Source organism: Cetorhinus maximus, chromosome 9 (assembly GCF_964194155.1).
Source record: "Cetorhinus maximus chromosome 9, sCetMax3.hap1.1, whole genome shotgun sequence".
Classification (NCBI taxonomy): domain Eukaryota; kingdom Metazoa; phylum Chordata; class Chondrichthyes; order Lamniformes; family Cetorhinidae; genus Cetorhinus; species Cetorhinus maximus.
This window is the reverse complement of record NC_135887.1, coordinates 127,119,748-127,133,703: the sequence shown is the minus strand read 5'-3', so window position 1 is coordinate 127,133,703 and position 13,956 is coordinate 127,119,748. Positions and strand designations below refer to the sequence as shown.

Below are 13,956 nucleotides of genomic sequence, written 5' to 3'. Positions count from 1 at the left end.
CAAAGTGCAAAATCTGCCAGGTCAGCAGCACTAACTAAGGACCTTGTAAATAAAGCTGAATGTCCAACAATTCACTCATTACATTTTTGGAAACCATACATATGCAGAAGAAACGAGGCACCCTCAGCCATGGTCACACATCTGTATTTAACGTGTGAAGCAAAAGAACTTATCACAAAGAGAAAACAATAGTGTTAACAATCAAAAAGAAATCGTAAGGACCTCATCTCGGGCCAACACAAAAGCACCAGTGAGAAACCCGTGGTGTGCCTAAGGTGCCTTATGCTTTTGTTTCCGGGTGCTACATCTTGGTGCTGCCCCATCGCTCAGAGTGGCACCTGAGCCAGCCTGCTCACTGTGCTGTCCTGTTGGCCTCGATGACCTTGGCGGGCACCCTCTGGCCCATGGAGCCTGTGCTGGCCCTGCCTGGGAGGGAGCTGCCAGTTCCACAGCTGGCATCTCCCCAGTCACCGCAGCCTCACCGGATGCAACGGTCACCGGGAGAGGGGCGGAGGAGCTGCCGCCCTCATCCGGAGCGCCCTGAGAGAAGCCCGCAGAGATGACAGGCAGCTGCTGCGCTGACGCTTTAGACCTCCCTGTTCACCATGGGTGGATGGACAATGTGCTGGGAAGCTTGATACCCGCGCCGTCTCCCACACTGGCAGTGACCAGCTGAGCTCATTGTTGATGTGAGGGCTTGCTGGTCAGAGTGCATCCCCAGGAAGCCCTGGCGGGTCTCCTAGAGTAGGCTCTCCACGAGAGTCGCCACTCTCTCCATGGAGGACACTTGGTGCTCAGACATGTGGCTCATTGCTTCTGCGATACTCCATGTAGACTCCTCAGCATGGAGTCCAAGCCAACCATAGCCTCATGTATCTCCCCCAGATGCTCCTGCATACCCGGCCGCATTTCCTGCACCTGCTGCGTCGCAGACGACTCCAGAGGCAAATCATCAGGCACCGACTGAGCATGTGCCTGGTCCCCTGCAGTCCTCCGACTGCTGGCGCCATGGGCACTCTCTGTCTCTGCCAGCTCCTCCAGCGACTGTGAAGTGCCCTCACCGCTGTGCCCCGGGACACTAGCCGATGTTCCAATTCCCACCGAGGTGCTAGTATCTGCGCTGGTGCCTGCCTCACAGAAATGGTGTGACTCTGGTGAGACTTCAGGGCCCTCAGGTGTGAGAGGGGGAATCTGCTGCTCCTCCTCCCGGCCGTGCTCTGATGATGCTGAAAGGAAGAACAAGGACAGTGGATCAGTTAGCGTGCACACACTGACAAAGTTCACCCCTGTCCACCCGGCTCATTATGTGCTTAACCTCCCATAACCAATGGTCCAGCAATGTTGCAACAATAACTAATTTAACAATCATCATTGCTATGGCTGTTGGGAGGACAATGACCTCACTGTTGGGCATAAATACCTGGCCGTGGCACCCCAGCCTCACCGACACCAGTAGACCTGGGTGCCTGTCGCCTCTCCAGCTCAAGGGCCTCCTGCTCGAAGCGGCTTAGTATGGAGAGCTGTTCCTGGCCGCCTCCAGTCCTCACACGCTGTGTTCTGCGCATTCTTCGCTTGGAAAAGAGAGAAGAGCATTGATTAGGGCAAATTGCACATGGACTCTGTTCACACACGGCACACCCCAACCAGACTGGGACTTATCAGGCCCCCAGTGCCTCCTCACCCCGCTGCTGCCGATCACTCAGACAAAGATGCTAGGCCTGCTCCCCACTCCCCCCACCGCCCCCTTGGACACATGTTGCCTACATCACATTAGGAACCACACGGTATTTCCTCCCATACCAAGGAGGCGCAAGCACGTGCAGCATAGAGGGCAGCAGATGGCTCGTTGCCACGCCACCTTGAAGCTCCCCTTCCACCATCTCATCACCCTGACTAGGACATGTCCTGGAGTTCTGAGTCTGCGCCCAGGTGCAGCTCCTCCAGGTTGCCCCCAAACCAGTCATGTGGGACTAAGATCAACACATGCTGCGGGGGAAAACTCATCTCCTCATGACCCACTCAGGCTGACCTCAGCATGGGCGCTATCTGCTTGCCTACCCAGCAAAGGAAAAGTGCCGTCAATGATTCAATGTAGTCACGACACTGAGACTTGGGGGGGTGGGGGGGAGCCACAGGGGGTAAGCCGACCTGCTGGGTTAAATGCCCAATGCCAACATGGTGCTCACCCTGCCAGAGCGCAGCATATCATTGAAGTGCTTGCGGCGCTGGGTCCAGGTGCGCCACACCACGTCACGGGAGCTCACCACCTCCGCCACCTCCTCCCAGGCACGTTTCATCATGTGGGGGGGCCTCCTCCTCTCTGGGGGACCAACACCTCCCACCGTGCTGCCACCTCCTCGAGGAGGACAGCAAGACAGTCACCGGAAAAACGAGGGGCGCTTTCGCCCCCTGCTGGCCTACCCTCCAGCCTGGCCTGCTGACCCGAACCCCTCTGCTGCGGCCTAGCACTGGCCATTGTGAGCAGCCTACAAAAGGCTGCCGGGCCTTCTGTTAAACAGACCGGGTCACCATCGAACCCGGTGGTCTGTGCACACCCGCCGCCTGCACACTCCCGCTATCCTCGGGAGTCGGGAAATACACTGGGTGGGCCTTAATTGGCCACGTAAAATGGCGGGCGGCGATCGGGTCAGCGCCCGCCCGCGCCCACTCTCGGTCTGCCCCCCCCCCGCCAGATGGAATATTCAGCCCAATGTGAATTGTCGAGCTGTCTTAGTGCTTGATTCCAAACTATGGCCTGAATCTTCCAAGAAGGGGAGTGGCAAATGATTCATCCTGATGCACCTCAGGATCCTGAGGAAGTCCCAGTGTGGGCACATGTGCGGTACTTACACGGGAAGTCTAAACTTCCGATTGCTGTTTTAACCCTGCTCAGGCAGCTGGACAATTCCCTGGAATGAGATGGCGGTAACCATGCCAACTTGGGCTGTCTGCCCTATACTTACTCTGATTTTTGCACCGATTTCCTTCGAGCTTTTCCTAGCAGGTGTAAAGCCTTCTCGGGAGTGTCAAAGCACTGCAGCACACACAAAAACCCTGACACAGTGCAGGAACCCTCCCCCAAGCACCCAACAATGCTCACCCCCTCTGTCCCAGCAATGCTGATCACCCCTCCTGATAATGTTCATCGCGCTACCCCTCCCGGCAATGCTCCCCTCCCCTCCTTGGCAATGTTCCCACCACCCCCCCACCTTTCCGACTCAGCCTCTTGAATCCCTGGCTCCTATCCGGTTGACATCTGAAGGGTCAGAATTGTCAGGAAGTGCGGGGCCCAGGGAAAATGCACATTGTTCGGGTGGCGGGGGTGGAGAGGCTGAGCAAGGTGTGGGGGTGAGCATTGCTGAGGGGTGAGGGAGGGACCAGCACTGTCAGGAGAGGGGGATGAACATTGTGGGGGGGTTGAGCATTGTTGAGAGGTGGGGGGGGAGTGAGCATTGCCGTGAGGGTAGGGTGGGTGAGCATGTCAGCAGCTGGGGGGGGGTGGGCATTGTCAGGAGGTGGGGGTGGGGGGAGGTGAGCATTGTCAACAGGTGGTGGGGGGGTGGGTGGTGAGCATTGTCAGGAGGATGGGTGGGGAGCAAGGTCAGGAGGGTGGGGAGGTGACCACTGTCAGGAGCTAGGGGGGTTTGGCAGTCAGGGAGGTGGGAGGGTGAACACTGTCAGGAGGTAGAGGGATGAGCATTGTCAGGAGGTGGGGGGTGAGGATTGTGGGGAGGTGGAGGGTGAGCAATGTCAGGAAGGTGGGGAGGGTGAACACTGTCAGGAGGTGGAGGGATGAGCACTGTCAGGAGGGATGAGGGCGGAGTGAGGATTGTAGGGAGGTGGGGGCAGTGAGCACTGACGAGAGGGATGGGGGGGTGAGGACTGTGGGAAGGTGGGGGCGGTGAGCACTGACGAGAGGAATGGGGGGGTGAGGATTGTGGGGAGGTGGGGGTGGTGAGCACTGACGAGAGGGATGGGGGGGTGAGGATTGTGGGGAGGTGGGGGCGGTGAGCACTGACGAGAGGGATGGGGGGGTGAGGATTGTGGGGAGGTGGGGGCGGTGAGCACTGACAAGAGGGATGGGGGTGGTGAGGATTGTGGGGAGGTGGGGGCGGTGAGCACTGACGAGAGGGATGGGGGGGTTGAGGATTGTGGGGAGGTGGGGGCGGTGAGCACTGACGAGAGGGATGGGGGGGTGAGGATTGTGGGAAGGTGGGGGCGGTGAGCACTGACGAGAGGGATGGGGTGGTGAGGATTGTAGGGAGGTGGGGGCGGTGAGCACTGACGAGAGGGATGGGGGGGGTGAGGATTGTAGGGAGGTGGGGGCGGTGAGCACTGACGAGAGGGATGGGGGGGGTGAGGATTGTAGGGAGGTGGGGGCGGTGAGCACTGACGAGAGGGATGGGGGTGAGGATCGTGGGGAGGTGGGGGTGGTGAGCACTGAGAGGGATGGGGGGGGTGAGGATTGTGGGGAGGTGGGGGCGGTGAGCACTGACGAGACGGATGGGGGGTGAGGATTGTGGGGAGGTGGGGGCGGTGAGCACTGACGAGAGGGATGGGGGGGTGAGGATTGTGGGGAGGTGGGGGCGGTGAGCACTGAGAGGGATGGGAGGGGTGAGGATTGTGGGGAGGTGGGGGCAGTGAGCACTGACCAGAGGGATGGGGGGGTGAGGATTGTGGGGAGGTGGGGGCGGTGAGCACTGACCAGAGGGATGGGGGGGTGAGGATTGTGGGGAGGTGGGGGTGGTGAGCACTGACGAGAGGGATGGGGGGGATGAGGATTGTGGGGAGGTGGGGGCGGTGAGCACTGACCAGAGGGATGGGGGGTGAGGATTGTGGGGAGATGGGGGTGGTGAGCACTGACGAGAGGGATGGGGGGGGATGAGGATTGTGGGGAGGTGGGGGCAGTGAGCACTGACGAGAGGGATGGGGGGTGAGGATTGTGGGGAGGTGGGGGCGGTGAGCACTGACGAGAGGGATGGGGGGGTGAGGATTGTGGGGAGGTGGGGGCGTTGAGCACTGACGAGAGGGATGGGGGCGGAGTGAGGATTGTGGGGAGGTGGGGGTGGTGAGCACTGACGAGAGGGATGGGGGGGTGAGGATTGTGGGGAGGTGGGGGCGGTGAGCACTGACCAGAGGGATGGGGGGGTGAGGATTGTGAGGAGGTGGGGGCGTTGAGCACTGACGAGAGGGATGGGGGGGGTGAGGATCGTGGGGAGGTGGGGGTAGTGAGCACTGACGAGAGGGATGGGGGGGGTGAGGATTGTGGGTAGGTGGGGGGGGGTGAGAATTGACGAGAGGGATGGGGGCGGAGTGAGGAATGTGGGGAGGTGGGGGCGGTGAGCACTGACGAGAGGGATGGGGGCGGAGTGAGGAATGTGGGGAGGTGGGGGCGGTGAGCACTGACAAGAGGGATGGGGGCGGAGTGAGGATTGTGGGGAGGTGGGTGCGGTGAGCACTGACGAGAGGGATGGGGGTGTGAGGATTGTGGGGAGCTGGGGGCGGTGAGCACTGACCAGAGGGATGGGGGGGTGACGATTGTGGGGAGGTGGGGGGGGGTGAGCACTGACGAGAGGGATGGGGGGGTGAGGATTGTGGGGAGGTGGGGGCGGTGAGCACTGATGAGAGGGATGGGGGGGTGAGGATCGTGGGGAGGTGGGGGTGTTGAGCACTGACGAGAGGGATGGGGGTGAGGATCGTGGGGAGGTGGGGGCGGTGAGCACTGACCAGAGGGATGGGGGGGTGACGATTGTGGGGAGGTGGGGGTGGTGAGCACTGACGAGAGGGATGGGGGGTGAGCATTTTTTTTTATTCATCCATGGGGTGTGGGCATCTCCAGCTGGGGCAGCATTTATTGCCCATCCTTAATTGCCCTTAAAAAGGTGATGGTGAGCATTGTTAGTGGGGGGCGGAACATTATCGGGGGCAATGGGGGGGGGTGGTTGCTGACTGTGCCGTTTCAGAGTTTAACAGGTCCATTTTAAATCACTGCAAGTCAATGAGCTGAAGACAGACCTCAAGGGGCCTGTCTTTAGTTCTCAATGTAAAAGTGCGTGTGACTGCTCTGGAATTACACTTTGCCACTTGGCCTCCCAGCTCCACCTGTTACTGGATACTAACTGGAACCGGGATCGGAAGGTGCAAAGGCTCGAGTGTAAAGAGGTAGGTGGGCAGTTTAAATTGCAGTCAGCAGTGGACACTCCCAATCCCCCGCTAACCAAAAGACCTGGATCAATATCTTGCACTGACTGACCTGCTTTACCGCTGCCAGAACTCGAGACATGGCAGATATTGACACTACACACAGTTACGCAACCTTATCAGCCACAAAACTCCCACCCTTTCTCACTCTGTTCATGAGCAGCTCAGATGTCATGGGGCATCTCTATGCCTCCTGGGTAATGGAATACAAGATGAAGGGGGTGCTTGGTTCCCAAGATGACGTTCTACCGATTCGAGACCAATTCAACCATCTCCCTAAGGACTGCCGAGGCTGATGGAGATTTCTGGAAAAACCAAAATTGCTTTGCGGCTTAATTCACTCAGTTCAATTTAGGAAGCTTGGGAACCACTGGACCTGAAAATAAGTTGCGCATACATGCCAACCAGAAAGAGCTGACCAACAGGTTCAAATACACCTGCACAGTTCAACCCATTCCGTCTCCGCAAAGAAGAAACCGGACAACTTAAGGATGGCCCTGTCTATGATGTGCAGACAAGCAGTTTACTTGGAACTTAAAGCTGCGGGCAGTGTACACACTCATTTCCTTGCGCTGGGGTGGGTTAAGAGAGAACCTAAGTACATAAAAGCCTGAAGGAGGCAGTGCAAATGCTGCAGGCAGAACACTGGCAGTGTATTCCTGAAAGAGTTCAAGCAAATTCTCCCCTAAGCCATGTTGCAATTTCACAATTAAAACTGCAATATGGTTAACGAGCATAATTTAATGTGTAATAATTGCTTGTTTTTCATTTTTAATTAAACACTAAACATTTAATTGTTAAACCTCAGACCATTACTTCACCGAGAGTTGGCTAAACAGTCACTCTCCCAATCTCACCCCCAAGTCAAAGAGGCACCATACCCCACCCCGCCATTCTCCCTACTCTTTCACAGTGACAATCCTGTTTTATTCTTTCATGAGACTTGAACATCGCAGATAAGGCCAGCATTTGTTGCCCATCCCTAATTGCCCTTGACAACTGAGTGGCTTGTTGGGCCATTTTAGAGGGCAGTTAATAGCCAACCACATTGCTGTGGAGTCACATGCAAGCCAGCCTGTGTAAAGATAGCAGATTTCTTCCCCTAAAGGGCATTAGTGAACCAGATGGGTTTTTACAATCATCAATGGTGGTTTCATGGTCGCCATTACTGAAGCTAGCTTTCAATTCCAGATGTTTTTAATTAAATAACTGTATTTAAATTCTACCAGCTGCCATGGCGGGATTTGAACCCATGCCCCCAGGACATTAGCCTAAGCCTTTAAATTACTAGTCCAGTGACATTACCACTACCCTACCATTTCCTCCTTCAATTTGTACTGTCACTCTTATCCCTGTCTCCCAACCCCCATATTCAGGCTTGTACCCCTTTCCCCTCCAACTCCTCAGTTTAAGCTGGTGCTTATTCCACCCTGAGTTAGCACAGGTTTTCTTCCCCGCTCTGCCTCCACCCACTCCTCAGTACATCCTGGCACCCTCGCAACCCATTTCTCAGTTAATGTTGGCACTCTTTTTCCTCCCCACGCCAAAGTGTCGGGCTGAACTTCTGCCCCCCATCTCCCCCAAAAAATAACGGCTAACTTCTGCTTCCTACCCTCTCCCATTCATTGTCAATCATTCCGTTTCCAACTCCACTTCATTGTCTCCTTCTTTTCTCTCCTTCATTGCCTTTTATTTTTCCAGTAGGTTTCCTCTGAGCATCATTCTCCCCAATGGGTTAATGGGAACAATCTTGAAAACAGGTCTCTGTAGGTGGAAGGTCTTACGCTTGCAAGATTTTGCATCTGAAATGTGCAGGAGCCAGAAACACTTCCATTGGTAGAAAGACCCAGTTGAGAGCACAACCAAGTGAAACAGGTCGACTATACCACAATCTCTGAGAGCTAATCCCTAAAAACTGATAAAAGCAAAATATTGCGGATACTGGAAATCTGAAACAAAAACACAAAATGCTGGAAAAAGTCAGCAGGTCTAACAGCACCTGCGGAGAGAGAAACAGAGTTAACGTTATGAGTCCATATGACTCTTCTTCAGAGCTGCAGGGAAGTAGAATTGTGATGAAATTTACACTGCTTAACTGGGGTGGAGCAGGTGAAGCTGGATCGAAGGCCAGCGATAAGTGGGGACAAAGGAAAGGTTGACAAAGATGTCATGAACAAAAGGACAAAGGGAGTGTTAGGTAAGGGCTAAAGGAGGTGCTGATGGTGGCATAAAGGTCAGAAAGCAGAATGTGTTAATAGCAGGACAAGGGTAAGCACTCTGGAAAGAACAACATGAGCAAGTAACAGATGGCTCTTGTGGGGGGCGGGGTGAGGAAAAGGATCAGAAATGGGATAAAAAGGGGGATAAAGCAATGAATAAATGAATAAAAATGAAAATAATTAAAAATGAAAATAAGTGGATAAAAAATAAAAATGAACTTTGAAAAAAGGGATTTAAAAAGGGGGTGAGGATGAAGGAGAGAGTTCATGGTCTGAAGTTGCTGAACTCCATGTTAAGTCCGGAAGGCTGTAAAGTGCCTAGTCGGAAGATGAGCTGCTGTTCCTCCAGTTTGCGTTGAGCTTCACTGGAACATTGCAGCAGGCCAAGGATGGACATGTGGGCATGAGAGCAGGGTGGTGTGTTGAAATGGCGAGCAACAGGGAGGTCTGGCTTGCAGACAGACCGAAGGTGTTCAGCAAAGCAGTCACCCAGTCTGTAATGTAGAGGAGACCGCATTGGGAGCAGCGAACGCAACAGCCCAAATTGAAGGAGATGTAAGTGAAACGCTGTTTCACCTGAAAGGAGTGTTTGGGCCCTTGGACGGTGAAGAGGGAGGAGGTAACGGGGCAAGTGTTGCACCTTCTGTGATTGCATGGGAAGGTGCCGTGGAAAGGGGATGAGGTGTTGGGGGTGATGGAGGAGTGGACCAGGGTGTCCCGGAGGGAAGAGTCCATATGGAACGCAGAGAGATGGGTCTGACACGGTTGAGGGCCCTGTCAACCACACTGGGTGGGAAACCTCAGTTAAGGAAGAAGGAAGACATCTCAGTAGCCCTTACATTAACGCTCCCTTTGTCCTTGACATCTTTGTCAATCTCTCCCTCGCCCCTACCTATCGCTGGCCTTCTATCTGGCTTCACCTGCTCCACCCCCCCTTAAACAGTATAAATTTCACCCTAAAAACTGATGGCTGTTTCTGAATGGGCAGTGAAATTATCTGAAATCCTTCTCCACTAATAAATACGCCAGCCGCTCTGGTAAAATAAAAGTGCAGGGAGAGAGAAATTGAGATAAACATTGGTATACCAACATCAACGATTGAAGAAGCACTCTGCGCACGCTCTAGGTACAGAGCTGTGGGTGCAGGTTAAAGTGCCCACTTCCTCATGTGAGGTTGCTCTTTTTCCATCATGCCTGTGTCCACCAATCAGCTCTCCAAATCCGAGCTCAGATTGTGACAATGATGTTGATTCAGGGAACAGAAATTCACTGGAGTAAAAATTCATATGTGCAGAAACTCCAGTCTGCTTTCCATCTGCAGGCACTTTGATGAGTAATGGAAAAAATATGCTCCACAGTCTCTAGTTCAATTGGCTGAAAGGACTCAGGGATAAGAAAAGAACATCTAGTCCCATTTCTCTTCTGGGACCCAATCTAACAACTTCATATTTTTCTACAAACTGTACGATCTGTCAAATTCCCTTTACAGTCATTGTTCAATTGGGTGGCAACGTGTTTCCAGAGATGGAAAAAAAAACAATTCTTTATAAGTTAGCTTGTTTTTGCAGCCGCAAAATCCCTTACTTCTCAAATCCACATCCACCTTACCAATTCTCTTAATTATCTTTACCTTTAATTTCTGAATCCTTTCAAATTATTTTTGTAATTTGCAGTGAAAATATCCACTGTAAAATGAATGATCTACTTCATTACAACAGTGACTAATGTTACAAAGATGTGCTATATAGAATATTAATTTGTAATGTCACCTTATATATATTTGAAAAGAACATTTTGTGTTAAACAAACGCACTAGCCTACAGCAGTTACTAAGTTGCATTTGTGAAGGCCACAAGTCATTTTATGGAGACACACGGAGCTCCCAGAGACAGTGGCCGACATGAGCCCCAGGTTGAAACTAGATAGGGGTCGCGTGACCCACTTCTTGGGTATAAAATATTTTGGATTTCAACTAACAGACAGAGACGATCACAGGGCCAGTAGGGGCAACAGCTTATGCCCCCGCACCCCCGCCACCCCAGAAATCTCTCTCAATACAGTCCTGTTTGCGGTTTTGAAAATCCACCACAAGGCCTCACCGCCGCAAACCGAGAGTTCTTAACGGAGGATTCCAACTCAACGTCATTGCCTTCCAGAGAAAAGAGAATCAAACAGCCATAACTGCAGAATGACTCCTTCAGCGAGAAACCTGAGTACCAGCAGCCACCATGGGAAGTGATTCTCTAACTGTGAACAAGCATTTGGACAACTGGTGAATAACTTTTCTGACTTTACCTGTATTTTCCTTTGGCCAAGTTTTAACATCGGATACTTTGTAAAGTTTTATTTCATTTTGAGCAATCCTGGGGAATGTGTTTTTGCATTAGTGGGAAGTTGGATATAATCATACATTCTAAAACCTTTTGTTAAAAATTTCTGTATCTTTACCTGAGTGAGTTTTAGTGATAAAACTAACTCCTTACTTGTTAACTCAAGGAATCTGGCTGACTTAATTCTTACACTGAGCTATACACAGTTAAGTACAAATTGAATTAGCAACATCAAGCAACTCAGGAGCAGGACAGCTCACCCCTCCTAACCTGGTCGTAACATGAGACTTCAAAAGTAATTAAGTATCCATAAAGCACTTTGAAGTTTCCTATCATTATGAAAGGTGATATATAAATGCAAATCTTTTTCCTTTCATTAGCTTTGTGGCATCAGCTTGTGTTTGGTCCTGCAATTACTATCACTGATGTCATGAGAATCTGGTGATCTATATAAAAAAACCCTAGGTTATTCACGTAATGTTTGGCATTACAAAGAACTAGCATTTAATTTTTTCACAAGGGTGACTAGAATGGCAATTTTTTTTTGAAAACGTACCATCTTAAGAATGATAATTAAATACATTCCATGTAGAAGGGAAGAAAAGGAAGACTAAGCATGCCTTTAAATAGCAACCTCTCCTCCCCACTATGTTCCACAACAAATCACAACTAATTTTTGAAGTACGATCGCTATTGTTTTGCAAGAAAATGCCGCAGCCAATTCATGCGCAGCAAATTCCTACAAACAGCACATAAATAAAGTTACCAATTAATCCATTTTTAGCAGCGCTGGGTGAGGGAAGACTATTGGTCAGAGCTTCCTGCCCTTTCACAAGTTAAACCCTGGAATCTTTCATGTCCATCTGAGCCAGCAGATGGATTCTCGGTTTAACATCACATCTAAAAGAAGGTACTTTCAACACTTGTGCACTCCTTCAGTACTGCAGCAAAGTGTCAGCTCAAGTCCATCGTTTGCAGTTGAACCCACAACGTTCTGAATGGGATGGCAATAGTGTTACCAACTGAACCATACAAATGTCAAGAACAAAAATATTTTATAGGAATTCAGAATGTAATGATCTTAGTCTTGTTCAGCGTTTAACATGCAATATGGTCAGAAATAAAACACTGAAGACTAAACCGATCAGTTGGTATTCCTATCTAACACAGCAAAAAATCTCAGTAGGAAAAAAACTGCAATTAAAATGCTTTAAAAAGACATAATTTCCATTTTAATATTTACTCTTTAGATATACAAACTTATATAAATTTCAGACTTGTGACTTGAAATTGATTTTCAATGTTCACTGTAATGCATCGTGACTGACAGGTATTATGGTAGAAACATACTAGGTACTTACTGCGATTAAGATTTGGGCACTGTATTATATATCCATTAGGGATCAAGATGATTTTGACATCTTGCAAAATGCCCTAAAAAAAAAACACACACAGAATAGGGGGAAATGAGCATAAGTCACAGCGTGACACAAATTTAAAACATTAGTATTCATGTGGCTGGAATCACTTACAAATGGCTGGAACAATTTCTGACAGAGAAAACAGTCAGACTCTTCAGGAATACATTTTACTTCACAGCATGACATCTATGCCAGCCATGGTGTGCTTGGTTAAGTCAAACAACAGTGATTAGATGCTCCAACCTCATGGAAAGCCTTCGTCCAGTTTTAAAATAAAAAAAACTATTGTCTTAGTACTCATTGTAAGATTCCATATTATAACTTCCTTTATTAATGGCAGGGTCTCTCTGTCAAATTTCAATCAGGTTTGGGACACTCACATTTCATAACAAAGCCAAAGTGCAATCATTGTGTCAAATGCACAATGAAAATTCGATAATGTTAATGATTCATTCACTAATTGAGAATCTTTTACAGACCTATTCATTCATTCACAAAACAAAAGTGGGCAAGTCAAATACTTTTACGATGGGTAAAATTAACATCAGCAGTTATCAATCAAGTTTGTGGAGATTATTCCAGGTAATTTTTTTTTTATTCATTCATGGGATGTGGGCATCGCTGACTAGGCCAGCATTTATTGTCCATCCCTCGTTGCCCTTGTTCAGAGGGCTTTGTTTTTTTCCAAGAGTCACACGTAGGCCAGACCAGGTAAGGACAGCAGGTTTCCTTCCCTAAAGGAAACTAGTTGGGTGTTTACGACAATCAGCAATGGTTGTATAGTCATCAGAAGCTGGCTGAGGAGGAGATGGAGGAGCTGCACGTCTCCTCCGATGAGGAGGATGCTGACAGGGATGAGGGTGAGGGGGTCCTAGGTGGTGACGATGACGGGGATGAGGCCCTCGTGCTGGCCAGCCGAGGCAGGCGCACTCGGGAGGCCCTCATAGCTGCCAGATTGGTGGAGGATGATGACAACATGTAGCGAGGTGTCCCCGTAGATCCTCACATCACAGTTGTGAGAATTTGACTCCAGTCTGGCTTATCTCAGCACCAATACCCTCTGAGAGAATGCTCCTGTCATGGAGATGCAGAAAAGGCCCTAATAGTCACTCGATCGCAGGAGGATTATGACAACATATAGTGAGGACCACTCCACAGATCTTCACATAGCCTCTGAGAATGCCTGACCCGAGTAGCCGAGGGCAGATCGCTTGTGCTCCATGATCAGGGCCATCTCAGAAATGCAGCCATGAAACTTTAGACACATCTGATGCTGTGTCCGCCTTCAGCACCTCAGCCCTTCAGGAGCTGGTGCGCAGCATCACTGGTCACAGATGCTGGTGTGATGAGGGCCAGCCCCACCTTAAAGGTGCTGAGAGCACACTGAGAGTATGAGAGAACTCTGTGGCACCTGCCCACTACATTATGGCAGCAATGACCAGCACTGCCAAGGTGCAGACATCAGTAATGTTTCCAGGGAGTGTGAGGCTGGAGCATGACTGTGGTCTGAAGCCGCGCAGAGCACAGGGAAGAGGCCCTGGACTGGGACACCTGCCTTTATCTTGTGCAGAAAGGTTTCATATCTGAGTGACAAGGACACTACTCATCAGAACAAGGAGCCATAGGCAGGGAGACATTCTTGGGAGTTTATGGACAATAGTGAACATTATGTACAAGTGATTAACACCCGTGTCCAGGCTGTGCAACTCATTCTCCTAGATTGCTCTCAGCAATCGTTGCTGCTGCTGCAGTTGGGAGTAGGGAGAGTTGGGTGTTGGCTGTTGC

At 50.7% G+C, this 13,956-nt stretch overlaps 1 protein-coding gene across 3 annotated transcripts in view; it reads right to left on the bottom strand.

The window, feature by feature from the left end:
• The window catches only part of LOC144685008 (protein kinase C-binding protein NELL1-like), an 814,339-nt gene that overhangs the window by 719,655 nt on the left and 80,728 nt on the right, over positions 1-13,956 (bottom strand). For 2 of the 3 annotated variants that reach the window (XM_078549518.1, XM_078549520.1), the window contains exon 6: positions 12,112-12,184. The exons of the other annotated variant lie outside the window; for it this stretch is intronic. In XM_078549518.1, the coding sequence (XP_078405644.1) occupies positions 12,112-12,184 (73 nt within the window). The remainder of the gene's footprint in view (positions 1-12,111; positions 12,185-13,956) is intronic. 3 annotated transcript variants of the gene reach the window in all.